General features: G+C 41.6%; 1 protein-coding gene across 4 annotated transcripts in view; it reads right to left on the bottom strand.

Moving 5' to 3' along the window:
• The window catches only part of EP400 (E1A binding protein p400), an 852,236-nt gene that overhangs the window by 791,929 nt on the left and 33,558 nt on the right, over window positions 1-26,749 (bottom strand). For 2 of the 4 annotated variants that reach the window (XM_085634324.1, XM_085634328.1), the window contains exons 2-5: window positions 16,814-18,166; window positions 13,635-13,745; window positions 11,114-11,201; window positions 3,073-3,180 (exon numbers count right to left, since the gene is read on the bottom strand). In XM_085634324.1, coding sequence (XP_085490450.1) covers window positions 3,073-3,180; window positions 11,114-11,201; window positions 13,635-13,745; window positions 16,814-18,133 — 1,627 coding nt within the window. In that variant the 5' untranslated portion in view covers window positions 18,134-18,166. Of the gene's footprint in view, window positions 1-3,072; window positions 3,181-11,113; window positions 11,205-13,634; window positions 13,746-16,813; window positions 18,167-26,749 lie in introns of all 4 variants that reach the window. The other 2 variants (XM_085634325.1, XM_085634326.1) reach the window with 2 other exon arrangements.

The following is a 26,749-nucleotide window of genomic DNA, read 5'->3' as shown; positions in this document are numbered from 1 at the left end:
GGGTTTCAATGCTTTTGCATCTGACTCGTGAGTTGGCAAAGATGGGCACACCTCCTAGCCTTTCTATGTTTTATCACCCAAAGTGGGGGTGTAAACCGGAGGCTGCTAGCAGCAGAGGCTGGGGGTCAAATTACAAATGCGGCAGGCCTTTGAAGCTTCCCCTTCGAGCACTGGCCCATCGTGGGGGTGAGGTTAGTGAAGCTCTCTCCGCCCAGGGGCCAGAAACATGCCTGTGTGTGGCAGGCTGCCTAAAGCCAGTCAGAGCCCACACTAGGGTCGGTAGGTTTTCAAGGGGCACCTCTGATGTGTCCTCTGGTACCAAACAGCTCCTTGTAATAAATCCACACTGATGCCAGAGTGAGATTTAATAAAACATGTACTCAAACACTCCTGGGTTCAGTGAAGCCATCGTGGTGCTGTGGAACTCAAGTTGTCAAGTTCCCAGCCCATGTACTCTCTATGGCTTCCCTGACACTTGCAATATTAAGGAATAGACCCTAATACTGTAGGGGTGTATCTGTTCATGCAGATAGGCCCACACCTGGGATATAGTGCACCCTGCTTTAGAGCCGGTCAGGCCTGCTAGAGGGGTGACTTACCTATATCTTAGGCAGAGCTAGCTGGCATGGCACACAAGCAGTGTGCCATTTCGACTTGGTCATTTCTGCACTTCACAGGGACCTGCCAGCTGCAGGGGAAGTGGCACGGTCTTAGTGGGGGGGGTTTCATGGGATCCTCTTGAGCCTCCAGGCCCTAGATACCCAGGGTACCACTTACTAGGGACTTACAGGGGGGCAGAAGTACTAATTGTGGACATGTTTTTAGGGAAGGAACACTGCTACTGGGAACTTGGACAGCAAGGACCCAGTACTCTATAGTCAAAGTTGCACCAAAATCCAGGCAAAAAGTGTGTGTGGGTGTATGTGGGGGGATGGTGTGTTGGTACTGCAACAGAACACAATTTTCTCACAATTTGCTTTTCCAGTAGCATGGCCTGTGGTTAAAACAAGATAAGGCAAACATTTTTTTAAATTGAGGGGTTTGAACAGTTTTTGTTTTCTTTACAGCGTACGTAACTAGTGTGAATTTTAAATATGTGGGACCATTCCCCTGTTTAGTGACACATTAGGTAGATTTTTTTTTTTTTTTTTTAGAAGTAGTATGGAGTTGCCTACAATCTGAAGAGCAAATTCACAGGGCACGGATCAGAAGGATATATGAATTTTAGTTGTTTCAAATTATTCAACGGATAAGGGGAGAGGGCCGTAAGGGTGGTAGAAGTCGATCGAGGTACCATATTTCCTATTGGAAAATTGCCATTCATCAATTTATATTATTAATGAACGGTTTTTGTTTATAAAGAAGTCATTTAATGTATGCCACAAAAATTTAGAAGGAATTATTTCCTGAGTGGTTCTGGAACGCATTTTTTCTGGGAAACCACCAATGCGGAGAATTTGGTTGCGTTGTCCACCTCCTTGGTTATTTTTTTAAATGATGCCATCGCTGATTAACATCATAATATCAGAGTGCGTTTTTTTGTGTTTGTTTCACATCTGTGTGGTAAACCAAGCAGCATCTGGTAACTAACAGACATAATCGAGGCAACAATATTACCAGTTTGTGAAACTCATTTCAGATAAGCTGTGTAATTATCATCAATGCTACCTAATTCCACTGGGTCATTATTATTTAAGTGCTTTTAAATGTTTATGTCCACAGGTTTCCCGTTTCAAAATAGTATACATCCTTTTTTTCCGATTTAGTCTACAATAGTGTTAATGCGAATTCGACAATACAACGATCAGATGAAAAGCAAGATTCAAGAAGTTAGATTATCAATGAGATAACTGCTGGTGCAGATGAGGTCTCCGGTATGACTTTTTTTTTTATGAGTGGGAATAGAGACTCCTAGAAAGACTACGCAAATCTAGTAATTCACAAAATTCTTTAGTTTTACCCTCAAATGGAACAACCGCCTGGTAGTTAAGACTAACACAAACTTAGAGTCTTATCTAGCAGAAGGAACTAACTATATCAAGGTATTCAGATGGAATATTCACGGTACAGTCTGGCAGCCCATATGCAAGTAAAAACAATAAGGAATTAGGAAGGCTAAGAGCTATGTAAAAGTAGCTTCTCTACATGGTAATAGTAGGCATAGGAGGGGGAGAGGGGCCAATTGACTGTTTAAAAATGGCTGCCTCACGGCCACTGCATTTGGTTTTAAGAGTATCTCGTTTAAGTAGCCTATACCCAGGTAGTAGGACATTCACAATTTTTGGCAAGCTTTTATCTGTTAACCATGTTTCCATAGCACGTGCTATATACACATTATTAGACATGATCAGTTTATAAACTCGCATTCATGGTTTGCTAATGACCATGCATTTAGGCAGATGATATTGGTCGTATTAATCCTCTCAGCTGTGTATTTAGTGCTAAGGATGAGATAACAGGAAGAATTTGTCTCTAGTCCTTTTAAATCATGCAAAAATCTATGATAGATGGGAAAGGTGGCGAATTGCAGTGACTTTAAAAAGGGAGGGAATAACTGATGAAACCAAAATGAGTGCTGGTCCTTGATCCAGACAGACATGTCTCCGGCATGGCTCCACTGTTGTCTCTGCATAGTTTTTCCTGGTGATTGATCAGTGCTGCTAGTGACTGAACGTCTGTCGCTCCTGGGTTGACTCCACAATGTATTTCATTGGTATCACTATTGCCAAATAATTTGTAAATGCCTGCATGACCACTTGCATTATCGCACGCATGACCAGTTTAGGGGTGCATGCATAATCACCTGAAAGACCACCTGCATTACAAACTGCTTACATCCTCAGGACACATTGCATGACAATTCTAGGACAGCTTCATACAACAGACTGCATGATAGAGAGCATGGCAGACTGCTTACAAACTGGGACAGCTGCATGAGAAGCACCATGACAAATTCCAACACAACATACACAACGAATGTCTCCAATGTTAAGCATCACACAGAGAAGTGTGATACTTCTGTGCCTCATCAGGCGTAGGAAGAGCCATATGAATGCCTCTACAGTACTATACCTTGTGCTGTTGGCATCAACTGCTGCAGAGATACTCCTGATGCCACACCTGGATGCTGGAACACCATTCCATGGCGGGTCATCTCTAGCCGTGGCCTTTTAGATGGATCTGAAACATTAAAAGGAGATCAGACTTTTATCAGAATAGAACAGTGGACTACTCCATGTCTAATATATATTTGCCTACACATTTCACAAAGCTAATTAAATAAAAAGAATTGCTATATGACATTAGATTGTTTTTAAAACGTAGTGTACACATTCTGTGAAAAGGTGGTCTTTTTGTATATGTGTATTTGCTTTCTACTTGACGCCTATTACTTTGTTTCTCACCCAGCATAAGTTAATGAGTAAAGACAAATCATTAAAAAAACAAATTGACTAGAGATTGGCACATCTTTACGTGAGGCTGTGGAGAATGCTCCTCAATTTGTCCTTTTTATCCCATATGATATCAGGGTTATATCGTCAGAGTGGAGTCTTTTTTTTTTTATTAAATAAAAAAAATAACTTTTCTTAAAACAAATATAATTTTTCTGTCACAAAGGAAACTGAAGACCGATGTTCAATGGAAAAAATGCTGGCTAGAATTAAAAACATTTTCCAATTATATTCTAACCAAGAGGACATTTGGCTATCAATCACTCACTTGGCACATCTTCCCCTCCAGTACCTCAACATCACTGCAGGCCCACATGAAACCCACAACAGGCAGCGCAAGAGAAGGAAAATTGCAGGGTCAGGGAAGGAACTGACTGACCTCCCAGAGCCCGCAAGAATTCCCTCCGCCCTGCGTAAAAAGAACACAGCTTGCCTCTAAAGCCAGCATTCTGAGGGTAATCATTCACTCTGCATCAGGACATCCCAAGGAGGGGTGGAGCAGAAGCGGCCCCTTTCACCACCACACCCTCACTATCACCATCAGTCCAAACAAAGAAGGGGGTGAGGTAGAGTGAGGGAGTGGGCACTGCAGATTCAGGTAAGAGCCCACTGACTTCTAGTGTCTGCAGGAAGTCCTGCCCTCAGCCAGAAGTACTACCTTGACCAGTTTGCCAGAGAATCCCAGCCTGGTGTTTCTAGCTAAGGTAATCTTAACAAATGTCATCGCCCTGTACCCCAGCCAAAATATATTCTCTGTAGAAGGGTTAAAAAACTACACCCATGAACTAAAAAGGAAGAACTACCTCTACTTGCGCTTATTATTTTTAACACTTATTGGACAACTACATCCTATCCCTATCCCACTACTTAGCTCACACTTTCTGAGCTGCACTTATAACCCTTACTGTTTACTGCTCCCTGGTAAAGTGTTATTTGCAGTGCTGATGTGCTATACAGCTTAACCTAGACATACCACTCTTGAAACTGCCTCTTCGTGGTCTGTGCTTTCTGCAACTACACACAAATCGATGGAACTGAAGCCCTCCATTCCATGCTGCTAAAGTAGCTACACAAACACCAAACCCACTTTAACTTGGTTAACTGCGTTCTCCTACAAATAGCATCACTATGTTACTATCCAATTTCACATGGTCAACTTTGCTCCCTCCTCAAAGGAACATGTACATTTTCAAATGAACATATTGCTTTCTCCTCCATGCTCAAATATCTACAACCTAACCCTAATACCCAATGACATTGCTTTATATTACTCCCTAAATATCACAACTATACAACATACTGTGAAGCAGCTACTGAGTGCTACACACAACTCTCCCATAACCCCCTCCAAGCCCAACCAACAACTAAATTCTAACACTTTACCACAAAATTCACATCTGAACTGATTCCACTAATCAAAACCACCAATCCATCCTTGGCAAAAAAGGAGTATGGAATCCCAATTGGTTGCTGCCCAAGACATATTGTTTGGGGTCAAGAACAACAAGTCTTCATGTTCCTTTTTTCTACTAGACAAGCATAGCCAACCCCTTGCAGCACAAATCTGTTTTGGGAGCTTGTCATTGGAGCCCTTAAAAAGAACAATACTGGGTAAATTAATACCTCTATCATTATATGGAGCTGATTTACTTACTACTGACCCGCAAGTTAAATAGGGGGGGCCTCAGAAAGCCTTTGTTTAATGACTCTTTTGGGCCTCCAAAAAAGTTGGATGATTCAAGCAGTAAGTTTGGAATTAGTTATTTATTTTTTAAACACGCATAGCTCGTTCTTGAGCAATAAGCATCCCTTACACCCTTAAACCTATCTTCTGTAGTTCTTGAGCCTCAAGGTTCCTCTATAGCATTAAACTTATCTTCTGTAGTGAAAAACGTCCCCCTTTCAATGCTGAAAGATATTATACAACAGTCTGATTATTTGTTTCAGGTCCCCAATAAACAAATACAGATTATTATTCTTCAATGTCGAACAGGCATAGACCCAGGTCAGAGAATTGCAGGCCTAAGAGGTAGAGATCTTGAGAATAATGGATACAGGCTCTGTGATCTAAAAATGAAATACTCTTTAATCCATTTTCTCTTAAGACTGCTCCCGCTTTTGAAGTGAGAAGAAAAAGATTGTCGAGAAAGCATGTTAATAGAACTTTGAGTGAAGCACATGTTACTTTATGTTCAATATAACATTTAGACATTGTAATTACAAAGTATATTATGTTGACCCGGATGAGATCTCTTTGAATTCATCAATAATCTTTAGGAAGATCCTGGAAAGTTTACAAATTATTTGGGTTGCAGTTTTTGAGCTGGGATGTTGTGCAATATTGCAACGTGGGGTTCACCTGTGAACGTCAATAGATTTTTTAAGTAGCTCATTATTTCTTCATAATTTGGATGACACAAAATTGAAATACTGACACTTATTTTTGGAACCTTGAAGAATTTTTTGCATTCTGTCCAATTAACTTAATTAGTTGGATATTAAAGGACAATTGTGTTATCAACCATTTTTTGACTTTTACATGGAGTCGAAAAATGGTTTATAACACAGATTGTATGATGTTTTATGTTGGTTTTATGTATTTATGGTGTGTTACAGCACATTTTTCTAATGTTTTAAATGTATGAAGTTCTCTTCTGTACTTTTAAGGTTTTTAACCGAAATAAAGTATTATGATGATGATGATGATGATGATGATGATGATGAAAGGCAATTGTTTATTTGGTATTTTTAGCTGTATGTGTATTACATCTATTTTTGGGACATTTTTCTCCACTGGAGAAGTAGATTTCTGATAAAATGTCACACCACTCGCACCATCAGATGATCAAACTTCACCCTAATTTCCAGACTCCTATTTTTGTCTGCAGGCGGATCACAACACGCATGTTGCAGGACGATAGGATTCCCAGGACGACAACTTTCCAAAACCGAAGGACCTTATCATGGTTCCTTAAGCAGAATACACGGGATATCTGAAGAATAGCAGAGCTTATGTAGCTTGCTGGTGACTGCACGTATTTTAACTTGGCTCAAATGACAAGAGACATCTATTACTATTGGACCTAAGAACCGGTGTCCCTAAACTCTAATGTGCACTCTTTGCCAAACCGTACAACACCACGTCTGGTTTACGGGATCTCTATACTCAACAGGACTTTGGAGGTTATAAACGGCCCCATTACAGCATAATATGCTTTACTACATACTTGGAGATAAATAAAGCCACGACTCTTGCAACCCTAGGAGCTAGTGGATATCTGGACTCATCGAGTTACTCTCTGGGGACCTCGGAGATATATAGGGGATCGGGCCTACCATAGCCATTGCCAACATTTATGCAACCATCATATCTGAAGCCTTGAGAAAGTCACGGTGGTGACGAAACGTGCGTTGGCTGTTTCAGAGAGAACACTCTACGTGTCAAAACCTAGCATTCACAAGAACTGCAAGATTTGGGACATACATATAAACAAGGGAGATATTCTTCTCTGTCTGATGTTGTGTCCGATATTTGATGCAATATGCTAGATTAAGTGCTCGGTGTTTAAAAATTATTAAACTAAACTCACAGCATATATCTGTTTGTTTCCTGATATTCCTCATGTAAATTGGTTCCTCTCTCTACAACGTGGTACAATTAGTATGTGTGATTAATTTCTAACGAATGTGTATTGTTTATAAATTAGTTGAAGAGTGCCGGGGTCTTCCCCCTTATGTTTTAAATGTGCACTGGCTCGAACTCTTGACAAAAAATATATTGCTTACCATCTACCAATATCTCCATTTCTCCTCTTTGCAAACATTCTGGAAAGTTTAGTCTTCAATGGACTCACTCTCTCAATCTATGTAACTCCCTAATCAGGTTTCATTAGTCTCCAGTCCACAGAAACTGTTGTCTCGTGTATCTACCTTTATTAGCACTTCCCACCACAAGTGACTATCAGCCTCATAACTCTCTACTTATCGGCTACTTTTAACACAATTGATCATTCTTCTATACTATCTTCTCTTGACTCACTTGGTATCCTTCCTTGTTAATATCATCAGGACCATTGGCATTCCAAGTAATTTACAATGCAGGTGAAACCCGGCTCATTTTAAGGCTTGATAAATCAGTCTCAGAAATTACAGAATATCTAATTATGTCTCCCAGCAGTCTATTCCGTGAATGAACAGTCGTAGCCTCTTCAAAGCACTACTGGGCCATAGTTCTCCCTGGCTCTCTTGCCAACATTTATGGAGGCAGTGCCAGCCCATGTGCAAAAGGTCAAAAGATTTGGCTTATGGACTAATGAGCATCTTAGCATGTTCTCTGAGACTAAAATCGATGTTTTATGCTGCTTCTATTAAATGCAGTTCTGGACAAGAATTTTGTCCTGAAATTCTCAGAGCGGAATAGTTAATTCTATGGCCATCAATATTCTTGTCTATGCAAACACAAGCTAGCTTTGTGACAAATACAGCTGTGCGCCTTGTATACAAACTTGAGAAAGTTGGAAAGACTCATGAGAAGCTTTTTTGTCACAAAGGACTTTATTAGGTGGGTCCTTCCTTTCTGCAGATATTACTGTCCTGATCTAACATGGAGCAATTAATTCACTATGCCTGAATCTTTTTTTCTATTGCCAGTTCCTCAATATTCAGGTCATGGAGACATTCTTTTTCTGTTATTGGTCCTTCTCTTTGGACTGTCCTCCCTCTTTAACTGTGCAAAAACTAGGATTATGACAATTTTAGGAAGATACTTAAAACCCACTTATCTGCTAATTTATGTACCACAAACAGTTTCAGTTTAAGGCAAACTAAAAGACTCAAGGCCAGAAAACTGACAAGCTACAAAATCGAAAACAACCTCAACTGAGCATAGTAACTGAATGTTAATAAGAAACTTGAGTTAGCTTGGATTTATCTTTAACCACACTCTTGTCCCTCAATTTTGTACATATGTTTATAGTGCGTGTTCAGATTATTTTCTTCTAATTAACATCTACAACTGCATTTATGGTCAGTGCCCTTGACTCTTTATTCCCCATTTCTGAATTATTTGTTCTATTGCACTTGATTTTATGTAAAGCACACCGTCACCTAATGTGTTCAGAAAACTGCTATAGAAAACTGACCTTAATTGAATGCATATGGAAAAATACATATAACAAACAGAAGCAAAGTTTATATCTAATAAAGTCAAATTAGGAGACCTTGCATTAGGGGCCAATAAGTGCAACATACGGTTGTACTCACTTCCCAAATGCAGAGCAATTACAAAGTTTCTAATTCATGCAAAACCGTTCTATTGGTTTATTTGGCAGGTCTGTGAAAGGATCTTCTCAAGAAGGAATCTCAGACCTCTACTCAGGACAGGTTGATGCAGCATCAACCAGCCAGAGTAGGTTCAAAAACATTCATTTCAAGACTGGGAATTTCATAAATCACATACTCCACGTTTAGGTTTTCTTGGTGCTGAAGATAATAAATTCAGCAAGCACATTATTTAAGCCACCTATAATCAATAGGAGTGATTTAATAGATGTTATGGATTCAGAAGTTCTTGATACTACGATTGACGTAGAGAGTACAAGGATCATTTAGGTCCAAAGCTAGAATTATACACAATAGCAGGCTCTTTATACACAATATTCGTGCCGCCCAATGTTCCAAGTCTTGCATAAACGACCAGAGCCCGCAAAAAGTACCACACTTCTCATAAAGAAATGAAGATCTGCCAATCACATGCCCCCTGCATGTTCCAGAAGCCCAGAACAAGAAAATTCCTCATTACAAAGTAACCACAAACTGGAGGAGTAAGGGTAAAACATTCTGCAAGTAAGGGGCTAAATCCATTGCACAAGGACAGGAGAGGATACGTATGCATAAAACTTTACAACTGCAGGGTATAACCCCATCCAACAGGGGAGGAACTCCACAATAGTCATGCTTTTAATGTTCTGGGCGATATGCCACTTAATCACTGGCATGTGGTGGCGTCCTGGTAATAATTCTGAGGCTGCGGGAAAGGGCATAGACTCTTCAACTGGGGGTAGGTGGAAAAGGATCGCACGTCTTTCCCAAGTGATTCCGTTTCATCATTCAACATATTGACCAAGTTCTTAAACAGACTACACAGGGTTCAATGCCTGTACATCTTCCTACAAGGAAAACAACTTGTGCATGTGGGGCTGCCAGTTTCTACTATCCCGCCCCAAAACACTGTTTCAAAAACATATAGGTGTAAGTTCCTGAAGCCGAATTCAGAAGGTTTCTTCTTCGGTTGGAGTCTGTGGTCTCTGCAGAATCGTGTTCTATTGCTTTTAATACTCCAAATCGATTGGGAGAAGGTATGAGGCATGGAGAATGCTAATTAAAGAGGCTTGGAGCTGCCGGGGGCTCAAGGACCCTTCAGAGATCAGACACCAGCTCCCTCTGCCTGCGTGGCTCCAAGAACAACATGGCCTTTTGCTTTAGGCACTTAACCTTAAAGCGCAATTCCTCAGAGTTAGCTTGAGGCTGAACTGCCTTATTCATTGGCCCACAGAGTGACGCAACAATGGGCAAGAAAGGACACAAAGGACAGGCTAAAGCAGAAAACATCAAAAAAGCCTCTGTGTCTGATCATTTCTCACTTTTACTGGTGTCAGTGAAGCCATTATTTTGCTCTTACTTCCTGGTGTAGCTCCCTAATCGTCATCTTTTGTGACACAAAACGATCAGAAACAGCTAAAGATTAAGGATCAGCAACCTTGCTAGACATCAATAATGTGCCAGCTCCAGCCCACATAGCGCAAGGAACACCACTGTACAGCACTTATGCTATTAGGGAATGGCCCAATTTGATCCATTTTAGGTTTCGAGCAGGAATAAGCTGCCTTTGGCCCTCAGGCCAACGCATCCACATTAAGTGCAGCCTTTTTGCACTGGTAAATGGTCACAAACAGCAAACAGGGAGAAAGAAAATGACTGACAAGTGTTAACCTTGATTTAGTCGATAAAGTGCCGTCTGTGAAACCTATTGCCTTTGTCTAAGGGCCTCACGAATATAGTTTTCCAATAAATGAAAAACAAAATGCAGGGAGCAGGAGATCGCAGGGGGGACCAAAACTGGAAATACATGCAGCCCTGTAGCAGTGTACAAATAATTAGAAATAAAAAATATTAAACAGTGAGGGAGGAGTGTGGAAGGAGTAGACAGTGTGGACAACCAATGCACTCACTCATGGGGAGCTAAAAGTAATATTTAAATAGTTAAACCTTTCTCAGCAGCAGAAGGATACACTGATTCAACCAAAACACAGTGAGAATTAAATGGTCCATGGTCGGGATAAATATCAGCCATGAACTCAGAAGCATGGAAGTAAGATAGACAACAAACGTTAAATCATGAGCAAGGTTGTGGACTCAAAGCTCACCCCAAGTCTATATTGAATACAAAAGGTTTCTTTGCCAACAGTGTAGGAGAGATCTAAAAATAAAATAAATGCATGCTTCTGCAATTTTGTATTGCCGACCATTAAATCCTCCAAAATGTACTCAGGGTGAAACATACCCTTAACTTCAGAATGAAAATTTCTATAAACGGCATGGTATTCTCTTAAATAAACTTTACAAATTTTCAATTTGGCTTGCACAGAAATGGCCCAACTCACCTGCTTGCGTTGCTGCCGCCTGCCTCTTGAAAGCTTCAATTTCTATGGCATTTGCAGTCCCTGTCACAGGGCTCACTGTATGAATTTGCTGCTGATGGGAATGGAAAACAAAATCATTAAATGTCAAATCACCCGCAAGAGACTGCGTGTACACCACACTTCAGTGAAGGTTATCAAGACACCAGGTAGTGGCTCTAAGATGCCTCGCAGTGCACAAGGTAGAGCACAACTGAATGTGGAGCTTTTGCAGAGAGTAGAACAATGATAGTGCAACACTGCTGGTGGCTGATCAAGAGCACAGATTTCTGTCCAGGTGAGTCTGCAGCTTTGTGAACCTAAGCATGTTCATATAGATCAAGTGCACCAGGAAGCCTCAAACTGGTGGTAGATAGTACAATCAGGACTAAAGTCGGGAAACATAATATGGTTTACACCTAGGCGGCAGTCTTAAAAGAAATAAGGCAAAATATTAAATAGCACATGAAATATACCAAAGAACTTGTTGGCAACATAAGAGTGGCTTCTTACCCATTTAGCATGCCTGCTATGGTTTAAGGCCGTAGGAAAACTAGAATACAGCATTTTCCCCACTGTATCAACTATTTGCAAGGCCATCAATGTAGCTGAACTGATCTTGCTATAATACATATTTTTCATTATCTTGGAAATGACAACGCTTGAGAGGGTCAGAAAAGATAATATATATCGCTCTCTCTCAAAAGGAGCCGTGAACCTCAGGAAGTTGGCTTACGAACATGAGCCTATTTACCGAATGGTGGTGGTGCAAGCCTGGGTAGCAGGCTTTCTCTGGCGAGTTGATGGGTCAGCAATGACACCATGCATCGATTAGGGAATAAGGACTACCTATCACTAAACCAGCTTGATGAAGTATGGAAGCTACATTATGACCCTCTGGTCAGCAAGATTAGCAGACCAGTCAGTACATTTGTTTTTACAGATTTTCAAATGGCAAAGTGTACTGGTACATTTAATACATCTAATCCCTAGTCAGCAACCTCCAAACTGTAGCAGTCTGCACATGGCAGGTCAGCTGAACAGGCAGTCAGGAAGACGTTTGGAAGACACGGTGGCCGACTGGTAACATCCAAGGAGTTCTCGAGTGCTCATTTCAGAAATAGATGATAATTTAAGGCTGTGATTAATAAAGTACTTCTCTGGTTGATAAGCAACTGAAGGTAGTCGAGGCCCCACCAGGGCCCACTAATTTACACAGACATCCATACATTACAATGCGTTCATGTTAGCTACAATATTTATAAGATTGGTATGCTGCCAATTTGTGCAATCTAATCGCCTGTTTTATCCAAAAACATGCTACTTAAGAGAAAGGAAAAGTCAAAAAGCTGTAAGACAATGTGAGACTAGACTGACAGAACAATCTAGAAAAAGGACTAGCCCAGATTGTGTCCCAAGGAACACAAAGGCTACCAAGACACTGTGCCTATACCACCTAAGGCACCAACGCATCCAGAACGAACCAAATACATTTCCTGGCATCAAATGCATTCCATAAGGCTGAGCACATTAGAGGTAACTGAAGCGCTGACAGTTTTAATCATGCTATTAAACCAAGGTAAATAATAGTGTAAATGTGTTTGACGCAAGGTCTATTGCCAGTATAGGATGGCTGTGCACAATTCACGATAGAGACCAGGCTACCCGTTGATCTGTTGCAGCCTCCCCAAATGCAAGGGGTGCAGCGGCTGGCTGTTGGCAGGAGCAGTGCTGCTGAGTCTTCGAACAAGTGATGAATCCACCTGTCCTCACTGTTAATCTACAAACAGGGTGATGCTCTGTCTGCCCAAGCACAAAGTACTGTTGCTCAATGTTGCGACCAGCCCATGCACAAAACACTCACCTGTGTAGACCAGCAAGCTGCCAGAATTAAACATCCACCATTTTAATCAACTCTCAATTATAAGGCAATGTTTAGTTTTGGCACCACACAAGGTGATAGCCGCATTCACAGACCCAACTCACCCAGATATGCATAGCAAAGAAGGGTCAGTAGACAGATTACAGAGGTTGAAGGAAATAACAGCAAGCATCTCTCCACTGATACATACAGTGTTGGAGCCCTTTAAATGGCAGTCCCCACCAAGCCACAACTGTTGAAACTGTAGTCTCTGGACATGCCACGCAGGACAAACAGCCACAGTAAGACAGGAACAGCACAGGTAAGACACACCACATAGGATGCAGGAATGGGCAGAATGCAAACATGTTAGAAGTCAGTACACAGAGGAGCATGCATGCGAGGCGCTGCGAAAAAATGCCAAAGACAAAAGAATGCTGAAGTAACTGGCTGCCACCAAAAGAAAAAAAACATGATCTCATGCTGAGGTCATTAGCACCTCTTTTCTTCAAGTGAGAGTGATGGGCTGTGGTGGGAAAGAAAAATACTGAATGCTGCCCAGAGGCAGAACATTTGGATGGAAGAAAAAAAAAATGAACGTCTGGGATGAATCGACCAGTTTTGTTTAGGAGGAAAAAAAGGTACCTGAAACGGTTGCTGCTGTGTTGAAAAAGCAGCAGAAACATTGGGAGGAAGCTGGGTTGCAATAGCAACTGGCGTCCCAGTCTGTCCATCCTTTCCTGTCACAACTTTTACCTGAGACGAACGCAGTTTTTTGGAGTGGGAAAACAAAATAGAAAAGGGACAAATATATTTCGGTCATTCAAAAGGTCTTGTCATAACTAATCAACAAGTGAACTGCAGGCACAGTGCCCCTGCTGCAAACACCTCAAGCACTCTATACTAATGGAATCCAAAGGCCTGGAGGGGAGATGCAGCAAAATATCCTGAAAGGAAGCCAGAGGAGTACCCTACAAGCCCCCCCAACGTGTGTTCTGAAGAGTCACTGCTGGGTTCCAGGCTGGAGGAGACCAGAATGGACAAAGTAAGGACCCAAGTATGTATTTCTTGCCTTATATACAGCTGCAGTATTATCGAAAACTGAATTTATTGGAGACATTGGGCTGACATTTCACCCTTCAGCCAGTTGGTCCAAATCCTCAGGACCGCTATTACAATTTAGTCCACACACAATTTCAGATCAATGTACAAAATGAGCTTTCAATGCGATGCACGGCACAGGTTGGCATTTGTTACACTAAAGGAATGCAACAGACTTTGACATGGATAGAGTGCTTCCTGAAGTCACCCCAGCAAAATAAATAACCGTCACCACTGTATATTAATGTAGAGTACTGAGGCTTTAACATCACTGGGTCTATGGTTACAAAGTACTACACATTTCACTCTTATTACGTGACACTTCAGAACACACCCCATAAGAGGGACCGTCACTGGCATCTACAGTTCAGGTAGTGGGCCTTTTGCTCCCCCCTGATGAAGAAAAACAGTGGTTGGTGCGAAGAAATCTCTTCCCAAAAACAAAGCACATGGTTTCAGAAGCCAGGAGAACAGACCCCACTGTGCAAAAATTATTAAACAGAGAGAGCGGAGACTCTGGTGGTTACAAGACAGTGGGGGTGCAAGCAGCAGATCATCAAGGCATTGCCTCAATCTCCAAATCTTTTGAGGTGCATTGAAAAAGAAAAAAGTAAAGGACAGGTTATACAGAATCATAAAGCGATGGAGCTAAAAGCAGCGGCAAAATGCAAAGCCAAGTCTGCTACAACCAGCGCTTCAACACTTGAAAGCAGGAAGAGGTCTTTGGCACAAGCACCAGCCGCACAGCTAAAGAAATCTGGCATTGCACGGACAGGGGAAAAAGGGCTTTCAACTTACACCAAAACACTTACACCAGTGCCGGCCATGCAGACAGGATTCTTCACCATGTTCTGGGAGTAGGATGGCTACACAAATAGAAATGGGCAGCTGGGCTCTTAGAACAACCCTAGAATGCTTCACCTAAGGTGAGGGACACTGATAGAAATCTCTGGGCTTAATACTAGGAAGGCATTCAGCTGTCCACTGGTACAGATTGCACACTGGCCACGTGCACCAAGTGAAAAGCACAACATGATCTCCCACGTCACTTTTCTGTCTTACCAGCTGCATGTGTTATGGCAGCTATAACTACATCAGCAGCAAACTAGTTAAGTGATGAAAAGAAAACACCTACGGCGTGACTATTGTCCCTAGAAGTTATGACTGCTTCTCACACTTTACCACGTCTCTCATGAACACCTCACTTTACTCCTGAATCTCCTCATCTCTCTTCCCTCATCCAGTTTTTTTTTCCCAGCAGGAAGGAGTAATTATTTTCAGGTTTCACGGGTTAAGGTCTTTGGATAATTAAAGGCAGTGCGAAAGAGGAATACAAGAAGGTGTGCTGACCTACATACATGTGGTTTCATAATCTTTATTAGCTGGTTGGGGGATATTGGAAGTAACTGAAATGAATCTTCATTTTCAGCTACTTTGCTATACATTACAGCAAGCCTATCCCCTGCATTGAAACACAGTTTAACTGTGGTGGCAGTGTATGCTTAAAAGATTCCATGACAAGTGCTTGTACGCTACTGCCAAGCAAACAAAGACTGAATAACAGCCATGAGGTTACATGCTCAGTGGCTTCCTCCTCCGACCATCACTCCTCCAAAACAGTATTCGGAGACACTTAAGTGAAATTATGCCCACTCTTAAAAAGAGCCCCTAGATTCTGAATGGATTCAGACTCCTTCTACAAAGAGTGGTGATGTCTGTACTGCTACCTGCACTTCTCCAAAGCTCTGAACAGGCTTCGGACCTTTCACACCAATAAGCCATGACCCAAAAGCAATGATCTTTGATAACTATTGCTCATTTTTAAAAGAAGCGTTCCCTTCCATAAGCATATCACCACTGAATATTATATGTACAAATTACAAGGGTTGTTGTGTCTTTTAAAAGAGGCAAACGTTTGTCCCCAAAATTAAATGCAGGTATACTCTGGCATGCGGAGTTGAAATAAGCATATAATATATAAACCCGAGTGTGTGGTCTAATGAGTCTGAAAACCAGAAAGAACAGAGAAAGAAATAGAGCCAGGAGGAGTTTGAGACAGAGAGGGAGCTGAACAACGAGAAAGAGAGACAGAGAGAGAGAGAAAGAGAGAGGGGAGCGGGAGGTCAAGTAAGAAAAGGAGAGAGAAACAGAGAGACTGTACAAAGAGCTTGGGATGGCCAAACCATCAGAGGAAAACAGCAAAGTTGATGCAAACAATAAATGTCATTTGGGAGGTGCTGGAGTAAACAGGGTGTCAGGTGACATTTTTTTTCAAGTCAGGCTTCAAAACATGTAAACGTTCAACTTGTAAAGAAATTCCTAACAAAAATGATCTAAGCAAGCTAAGCATTTACCTCTGCCGCCACAAAACAGCCCACAGAATGCTGACAGGCATCTTTAAGAACAGCAATTACATTAAGGAGGTACAGCAACATTCAAGCATTTCTTATTGATCCCTATATTTCTAAATTAATTTAATGAAATTTAACAATGGAGTATAAACCATATACATGTGTGTAACTATTGTGATTTCATGTACAAGTACCGATTGTTTTGATTTGTGTAAAATAAAAACAAATTTTCAATAAAAATAAAACATTGGAGTATAAAAAGAAGTTACTGTTACTTACAAGAGCACACTATTCTACCCTAAAATCAGCAAAAAAGCATACTTCAGGCCACCTGTCTTGCCGAATGAGAAAGCGACAATGAAAACCACTTACCTCGTCATTGATGACCTCTGACTGCTCTTCCTCCTCTTCTTCCTCCAGCTCCAAGTCGTTCTGCCTGAGGTATGACTGCAGGAGCATACAGTGCTTTCTCCTAAAGGCTAGGAAATCCATCATGTTCCCTTGGAGCTGCTGCAGGAAGAACAGCTCGATCAGATACTCCTTGAGGGAGTCCTTCATGGCCTTCATCTGTCGGTGATGGTGCTCCAGACACTGCTTTCTCATCTGAGCATCCTCTTGCGTTGCAGGAGGAATCTCATCCAGTTTCTTGGGTTGTTTTTTCACTGCTGTGCTGATGTTCTGAGCAAGAGAAAGACCGGAGAGCCCTGGAGGCCCAGTGGCGCGTGAGGGGCTTGTTGGAGTAGGCGTGGAGGTCAAGCCAAAAGATGTCGATCCCCCAACCCCTGTTAACATTCCCCCTGTAGTCCTCTCAAAGCCCAGAGATCTGCTCAGTTGTTGCCTGTGAAGCACTTGCTGCTGCTGAATGAGCTGGCCCTGGATAATACTGCTGATTTGCGGCGGCAGGTTGTTGGTTGTTATAAGGCCTGGACTGGACAACGGCTGCATGCTTGCCACACTAGTAAGGGGGCTTTGCGGCCCAAGATGATGAATTGTGCCACCAGTCTGTGAGTGAGGCTGGGAAAGCCGCCGCTCCCGCACAGTGGTTGGTGTGCCTGGCTGCAGCTGCATTGGTGTTGCCTGAGTAATCTGAGTCATTCCTGATGCATCCTGAAAGACGAAATGTCCACCGTTGGAAGGACTCAGACTGATCTGTCTAACAAGCACACTTCCATCCACAAATCCTCGAGTGGGGCTCTGGCTGCACATAGTAAGCCCTGGGCCAGGTGTACCTGTCCGAACATTCTGCAGGGTCGGCATGGGCATGGGTCCAGGCTGCGTGGGACTTTGAGACTGGACCTGCTGGGGCAATGGAGAAGTGACCTGAATGTATGATGGAGACCCGTGTTCAAACCGTCTTTGTTGAGAACTAAACTGGAAACCTGGGGATGCAGGATTAGGGAGGGGCAAAGGGGTCAGAGTTATCTGCTGGTTCCCAGACACCACTTGTCCAACGTTCTGCAGCGTAATGTTCACGTTTTGCCCCGTATTCGAGTTTCGACTCATTATAAGCTGCTGAATCTGGTAACTGGGAGACTGTTGTCCAGAAGGACTCAGTGAAGGTGCAAAAGAAGCAACAGGGGACTGGGGTAAGTTCGCTGGCATAAGTTGCTCTTCACCCTCGGTGCCAGTGAAGGATCTGGACCTCTGGAGCTGCTGGTGCTGGCTATTAGGGGGCCCACTTCCATGATGCATGATTATTCTCTCTTTTTCTAACGTGATATTACCCTAAGAGAAAATGAAAATAGGCTTAGAATATAATGATAAATGAATAACTCAGATAAACATTCAACAGGATGGCTAAAGTTCTACTTTCACAGTATGCAACGCCTGCAACTGACTGTGGTCTAAAGATCTGCAGCCAATTAGCTGTCATTCATCAGTAAACCAATACAACGGATTCATATACAGTGTGTTTATTTTGCAACGCATACTTGTACAATGCATTTAAATGTTATTACATTTAAATTACAGTACATCGCTTACTGTTACAACCTGGCAATGTATATCTCTATTTTTTCCTTAAATAAAATAGAGTATTTTAGAAAATAAATGTAAATCGCTAGGAATTTATTTTTCTAAACTGAGCCACTTTTACTTTTAAAATATATATTTTCTACACATATAGTACATTTTCTATGAAATAATTTTATCTTAAACCACTGTATTTGAATATTTTTTCTTGAACTAACTTCAAAAAGCATTACACGAACCACGTTTTCAACTTAGTGACCATTCTATCTGGACTTTAACTCAGCACAGCTATTTACTGTATTTAAGCTAAATTTCATTTTATGTTTCATATATAAATTTAACTAGAACGAGACGATGTTCTGAAAACCTACATACGTTCCTTTTAAATTCATTGATTTGTAAGTAACTTTTTAAGAGTCATCTTCATTTTGCAGGACAATAAGGTCCCCCCCAAAAAACACAAAAAATAATATTATATATAACATATATATATATATATACACATTTATAATGCTTTTCCAATTTGAAATCTTGGGATTATTACCGATACACTGTAAGGGGCAATGGCCAAGAACGAAGGATAAAAAATAACATGCTTTTTAATCTTTCTTCTATTTTATTGAGGTAGGCTTACGAAGGGGAACTATCCTGCAAAAGAAGTGTTTTTACGGGTAGTGTATTCATAAGGAAATCGTTTCTTAAGAAAAACATTCATGGAGTTCGAAAAATGACATCACAAAGTGCACAAAACACCAAGACCGGAATCGAAAGCGATACGAGAGACGAAGATGTAGCAAAAGGCGCAAGGCAAATCACCAAGAAACATACAAAGAAATGGAATCACAAGTAAGCTTACAAACTAATGGAAGAGATGTTCTAACAGTAATCAACTTATCTGAAATGCAACTCCCCAATGAAGAATTAAGGATTTTGTCTCTTGGTTTGTCATACAGTCCAAAGAGTGACTTTAACTATTCACAAACACGAATAGACCTGTTCAGGTTCATACGCAATCTAAAATTAAGAAAATATCACCTGCTGCAGGGTACATCAAAACAAAAACAAAATGTAATATTAACTGAAGATATACCCAGTACATCTATGTTAACAGCAGGAGATGCGGGCCTGTTACAGGATCTTATTAGTCTCCAACAAGATGGTGATGATGTAAATCTTGGAACTAGAGAGGAACAGCTAATATGCGAGACGACATTAAAAACGCCGTTCAAACCTAAGTCCAAGGTTTGTCCTATTATGTTGAGAGACAATATTGACGTGTTTAGTGACAAAGTAACTCAAGAACTTAAAAATCTTTATATGAAACAAACCAGAGTAAAGAAGCACTACACTAAACAGGATAATGTGTATTTCCAACGATGACCTAATTACCCGTCAATCTGATAAAGGAGGGAACGTGGTGCTGTGGCCACGCAACCTATACATGGAAGAGGCGTTGAAACAACTCAACGATCGGGAATGTTACAGGCGCAGCACAATGTTAACGGTTAGGTCTTCGTGGAATAACTTTTATACCAACCTTGTAGCATGGAAAAGTGCAGGTCTGTTGACTATTGATGAGTTTAAATTTCTAAAAAAAAAGATCATCCGTTTATGCCGGTGGTGTATTTCATACCAAAAATACACAAAGATGTGAAAAAACCACCTGGTAGGACTATAATATCTGCCTGTAACAGTATATTGGAAAATGCATCGAAGTACGTCGATTTCTATTTGCAGGAACATGTGAAAAGCTTGCCTTCCTATGTGCAGGATACCAGTGACTTATTGAGAAAATTGACAAGTATCAAATGGCAATCAGATTATCTCATGATTTCGCTTGATGTTTCGTCTTTGTATACAAGCATTAATCACAGCGATGGACTGAAGGCGATTAAATACTATTTGGAAACTCTAACAATATATGTACAAGAACACAACAAAATGTTATCAGCAATGATTGTATTTTGTCTTGAACATAACTATTTTCTTTTCCAGAATCAGGTATTCCAACAGATAAGAGGCGTGGCTATGGGGGCATGTTTTTCCCCAAGCTACGCCTGTTTACATATGGGGTTCTGGGAAGAACAGGTCCTCAAAGTGTTTTTTGCTGATACTGTGTCTGAACATGTCATACGTTGGTATCGTTATATCGACGATTTGCTTATAATTTGGAGAGGCACTGAAGAGAGTGCCCTCCATTTTATAGAGCGGATCAACGATAACAGCTTAAATCTGCACTTTAGTGGATAACTCAGCAGGGATTCAATTTTTTTCTTGGATGTAGAAGTAATGATGGTCGGCAACAATCTAGAAACCAGATTGTTTCGGAAACCAACGGCCGGCAATACATTACTACATGCCACAAGCCATCATCCCGCACACTTGATTCGCAGGATCACTTATGGTGAAAGGCTGCGAATTTGCAGAATTTGCAGCACTGATTCTGAATGTGAGAAAGCCCAGCAAGATAGCTGTAGGAGATTTTTGGCTAGGGGCTACTCTATAGGCGAAATCAATCAAGCCATAGAAAAAACTAGTAGGATGGATAGATAGCAGGCCCTAATTTGCAAAGCTCAGTCAAAGCAGCTCTTACCATCTGAACAACCATCGAGACTCATTTTGACCTACAGCAGCCAGCATAAGGCTATCCGTAAGATAGTAAATAGGAATTGGACCTTGGTCAAGAATGACCCTTTATTGGGTGTTAATTTAACAAAATCTCCCAATATAACATTCAGGAGGGCAAGGACAATGAGTAACTCTCTGGTTAAGAGTAGCCCTGAGTTAAGATCAAGCCGTTCCTGGCTGGACATCAGTAAGGGTTTTCGTAGATGTGCAACTTGCAAGGCCTGTAAATATGGGATTAACAAGACAGAGTACGAGACGCCGTTTAAAAATGAGTAGGTAGGGACAGTGTTGGGCTGCTTGTAGGCACACGCGGCAGCGGCGTGTGCATAGAGGTGTCTGGTAGTGCGGCAGCACTCCGCCTTTTATCATTCCGAGGCCAGTTACAGGACTTACTATGACGCCTTGCATGCAACAGCGGGCCGACAGCAGAGTTTAACAGACCTACCACAGTGCGGGATGCGCTGTCTAGGGCGCTACATAGAGACACAAGTCTGGCTGATGGTAGGGACAGTAGGGGAGGCTAGTAGGTTTGTCTCGGTCTCTCCCTGCAAGTGTGCGAGACCGCAGGTTCTTTGAAGCAAAAGATGTGCATCAGAGTGACCATGGTGGAGCAGAGGGAGGAGGTCAAGCAGAGCAGCAAATGCTGTGGGAGGAGGAGAGAGGAAGCGTTGCCTTCTAATAGTGCACGGCTCAGCCTGAAACAGGCAGAGCAGCGAATGCTGTGGGAGGAGGAGGGAGGAAGCATTGCCACCTGATAGTGCACGAATCCGCCTGAACAACGCAATCAATCGCAACTCCTGTCGCGGGGGACCTGCCCACGAAGCATAGGTCAAAGCAAGCAGGTAACAGATCGCTAGGGAAGTGGGCAGGAGGAAGAGGACGGGGCCGATGTAGCTAACCTTTGACCTCGGTCTTCGCCTGAACAGCTAATGCGACGACATAACAATCATGGACCTGTTTACACAAAAGCTCAGAGGAGTGTGAACACGCCTCCTTGAGATAAGAAATTGCTTCACGACAGCCGAAAAGCAGACGATCCTGTCCGGATGGGCCGGACGCAAAGGGGAAAGGGAGGCAAAAAAAAACAACTCATTTCCAATGGCAGGCCACCGTTTAGCATAAACGGTGATGCCAGCCAATGAAAATGAGGAGCGGGACTTCAAGTCCCCTGCTGAAATCTCTTCATCCACAATATGTCTCACAGAGCGAGCAACGCATGCGCGCTGCAACGCTAGGCGAGACCTAAAAAAACAGTCACCGAAAAAGAAGCATTTGAAACATGAACTTAAACGAACTGTCATCTATCAGCAACTACATCCTTACCCCACCCGAAGACATGTCAGATGTCCAGGTCCATACTGATCATTATAACAACACAATGACAAGCATTCTAGAGGCTATAGCACCCTCCCACTAAAAAGAATGTTCTCCAAAGATTCCAAGCCTTGGCACAACGGTAACCTAAACGCTAAATGTTCAAGTTCATTCTTTATTGTTTGATTACTTAAATTTTTACAATATAAAACCAGAATTTATTTTAAAAAAAAGAAGTAAAAACAGTAGGAGGTAAAATCATGAATAATTGATGCCTTATTTTTAAATAGAATAATTTTGATATCAATTTCATAACACTTAACATATAAATATACGTCATACAGTACAGATTCGGTACTTATTAAAAACTTTACAAAGACTGAGTTAAATGTTATATCATCAGATTGTAAGCACTTTATCAAAACTTTCCTGCAAGTCCGAATTCCTCATGCGTTAAAATGCCCTATAAGAATAGTTTTTTTCTCAGTTTTCAGTTCTGGGCATACATGCAGCAAGTGGATGATTTTTTCCTCTCCCATTTTGCATAAACGACAATGCGAAGGTTCCTCTGTTCTTAGCCACGGCATAAGATGACATATGCCGGAAAATGCACCAAACCGAGCTTTTATGAAAGTATGCTTGTGCTTCAGTGACCATGGGGTTTCCAGGTATGGTTGTACTTTCACCCTTGTGAAGCCATTCATTAGTGACCAAGCATATTTCCTTTTTACAAAAGAGTCTTTATCCATAAGCAGTGATAGATGTTTTGTTATTTTATTAATAGATTTTTTGAATGATTCTGGTTTTATTGTCGTGTTTCAAATATGAGTTGCTGAGTATTCATCAAGTGGAGCATGTAAATATTTCCAGGTGTATAATTTACTATTTATATTTATTTCCTGCCATAATAGTTAGGACATTTGATTTGCATTATCATTTTTTATTCTGTACCATACTTGATTGGTTAGTTAATCCAAATTCCAATATTATCTGTGCCGGAGATGCATTGTGAGGAAGATGAAAGAGAGTTTTAAAAGTTTTTGTCACTGTATTATTGTCTCAGAATCTTTCCCACACAACGCTTCCCTACCATATGTTAAAGTTAGCAATAGTTTAGCCAATATTACTTGTAAAAATGGTCGGTAAGTCAGCTCTCCTAGCGTTTTCTTCAAGATTTTAAATGCAGCTATCAAGGTATTTATCAGACGTTGTAGACCCACTTTTGTTTGACTAAGTAAAATGACACAATCTTAGATTTGCTGAATGAGCATGGAGATTCTACCTCTTGCTCAAACACCTCAAGCATCTGAGATCTACAAGAAGCATTTACAACAAACGCATACATAGAGCAAAAGCAAACTTCTTTAGGAAACAGTTGGACAATGCCAGGAAATGACCCAAAACACTTTTTGAACTTGTCAAATTGCAATTTAACAGGCAACCCGACCCTCTATCTGGGTCTAAGCTGCAGCCTAACTGCGAAGAAGTTGCCACCGTTCATCTGGGAAAGAAAGGAAAGATTGAAAGTGATTTACGATCGGCATTGTATCTCCTCCCGTGGCTCTCACACATCAGCTCCCCCACCCTTGGGTCCAGAACGTACAGTTCACCCTCAAAAATAATGCCTCATGGAGCTCATTCAAATCGGTTGATGAAATTACCATACTAAAAATTCTGTTAATATTGAAACCTTCTAACCCCTTCAATGATCCGCTTCCCTCGAATCTCTTCAGTGAGATTAAAACCCCTCTTCTCCCACGCTGGACCAAAATAGTAAACGCTTCATTACTTCAAGGCACTATTCCAGACTGACTCAAGTGTGGACAGATAGCCCACATTCTTAAAAACCCCACGGTGGACTAAACTGATCCACATAACTTCCACCCTATCTCCAACTTCTCGACTCTTATAAACCTCTTCAGAGATGTAATAATCCAATTGCAACAACGGCAGACCTTTCTTGACGCACCTCACACCAGTTCCAATACTTAAAGTGACCGTGCAGACAACCCCTACGCCAGCCGTTGAAAGGCGTAACTGTGTTCCAGATCAAAAGATTTATGAATAGATGGAGGTGCACAGTTCAGAGAGTCCAAAAAGCAAATAGTTGTAGAAAAATAACTTCTTTATTTTAGCTTTAAAGATTTCATCTGATATAAAATTGTCCAGCCAACGCGTTTCATTCCCCCATAGGGAACTTCATCAGGGCTGCAACATGACAAGACAACATATATATTACATTCAAATCATAAAACACAAGACTTTACAAAACTGAATCAAAAATTATATCGAAACAGTATCTTCAATAGACCAACACGGAAAGGAAAACAAACATCCAACATGTGACTAATACATATAAGGTTACATATAAGATCACAAATTAAAACCTGAATTAAATATTGACAGTTATATACAAAAAGAACAAACTATAGGTCTATTAGAACATCATGTTTTTAAGAAAAGATCATTTCCGTTATTTCTAATTTGATACAATAAATCCCACATATCCAAGTTGTAAAAATTACAAATGCTGTAATAAAGAAATTTCAAAGCATACTTCAACCTAAATCAACAACCAAAGGGTAAATCAATCAAAGTCCAAATTTACAAAAATTCCAAATGTTGTGATACAGAAATGATAAAGCATACATTAACCTAATGTCAACAAGCAAAGGGAGAATCGGTCAAAATCGGAGTTTATAGTTACCCAAAAAAAGCCTATCGTAATTCAGTATTTTAGTAAAAGGATATTAAACAACCTCAGAATTTTTGTAAACAATCCCAATTTTATACTATCATGTACCTAAAGTCAATAATCATACCTTAGCAAATGGACATGGACTATTAAGTGAGTGGAAGCATACCTTCTGTTTTTCAAATTTGAGTCTCCTTCAGAAATGTGTTCATACCCAGCTACGCAATCACATTGATCAAATCCAACTTTTAGACAAATACCAATCTGGCTTCTGTCAGGGTCACAGCACTCAATCGGCCCTACCTCACATAGTTGATGATGTGCTACAAATGCTTAATCAAAATGAATCTTGCTTTCTAATCCTCCTTGACCTTTCATCAGCATTCGATACGGTAGAATATGACAGCCTCGTTGCCTTACTGGAACGCATGATGGCGCTTTCTGGTCTGGTCCTTGACTGGTTCGCCTCCTTCCTCCACAATAGATCACAAAGAATAAAAATTAATTGTGTCCTATTTAACCCCACGCCGGTCACATTAGGGGTTCCGTAGTATTCTAAGCTCTCACCCACTCTATTCAACCTGTTCATGGAGCTGTTAATAGAAATTCTGAAATCATCAAACATCAATTATCACATGTACGCTGACGACACCCAACTTTACCTGAAAAGTTCATCCCTTGAAGATATTGGGTCGCTTAACGCAACCCTACAAAAAACTAAAAAATTGGTTGACCAGCAACCACCTCAAACGGAATACTCTCAAAACAGAACTCCCTTTAATTGAAACCCTCCCCCCCCAAACAATCACTTGACATTTCTGAACGGATGAAACATTTAACAGCCCTCAATTGCATTCCACATGTTATAGATTCCAGGAAATCATTGGTACTAACGCTCGACAAGAATTTGAACATGCAGGAACATATCAGCTTCTCCACTAGGGAGCTAACTTCCAAATGAGCATCTTAAGGAAAATTAAACCCTTCGATGACTTCAAATCAGTTGTTCAAGCCCTAGTAATCACCAGGTTGGACTATAGAAATGTAACCCTCTGTGGAATTCCTAGATCAAAGTTGGCACTCCTTAGGGCCTACCTTAACCCATCTGCAAGGTGTGAGATAGGGGGGGAGGGGGACTAACCACCTCGGGAAATGGCCGTTATGTGAGCGAGCTCCTCCTGCCGTGTTCCGATCCTGCAGATATCCTGAGCACCTGATGCAGCAACTGCTGTAATACCACTACGTCCTGCCTCCAGAGAGCGGAGGGAATGCCCATGTCAGAAATCGCCTCTAAAGCCAGTGCTGAACGCCCGCTACACTGCTGAGAAATGCCAGGCCAGAGCGCGGCCTAAACTTTGGTGAGGTGCGCAATCGGCTTGCCGACTACTCAAGACCCGGTCGGAGGAGGTGCATGATTGCCGCGAGGCGGGCCTCTTCAATCCAGACCAGCTACATCGGCAGCACTGGTCAGACTGCCACAGATTGTCCACCCTCGCTCCTCCGACGCCCGTGTGGTCTCCGCTGACAGTCGTGAGTGGTGAGGGAGCGGCTGGAGACAGCGGTGACAACGGGCGCATCTGCCCCAGCAACACGCGACCAGTAAGTGTCATTGCGGGTGGTTCCGAGGCTGCTGCGACTGGTGACCCCCCCCCCCCCACCCCCGTTCAGCGAGTAACTCTGCTCCTCATGGTGAAAGCAAT

Source organism: Triturus cristatus, chromosome 11, assembly GCF_964204655.1.
Source record: "Triturus cristatus chromosome 11, aTriCri1.1, whole genome shotgun sequence".
Taxonomy (NCBI): domain Eukaryota; kingdom Metazoa; phylum Chordata; class Amphibia; order Caudata; family Salamandridae; genus Triturus; species Triturus cristatus.
The sequence above is the reverse complement of the archived record's forward strand: the minus strand, read 5'-3'. Positions and strand labels throughout refer to the sequence as shown.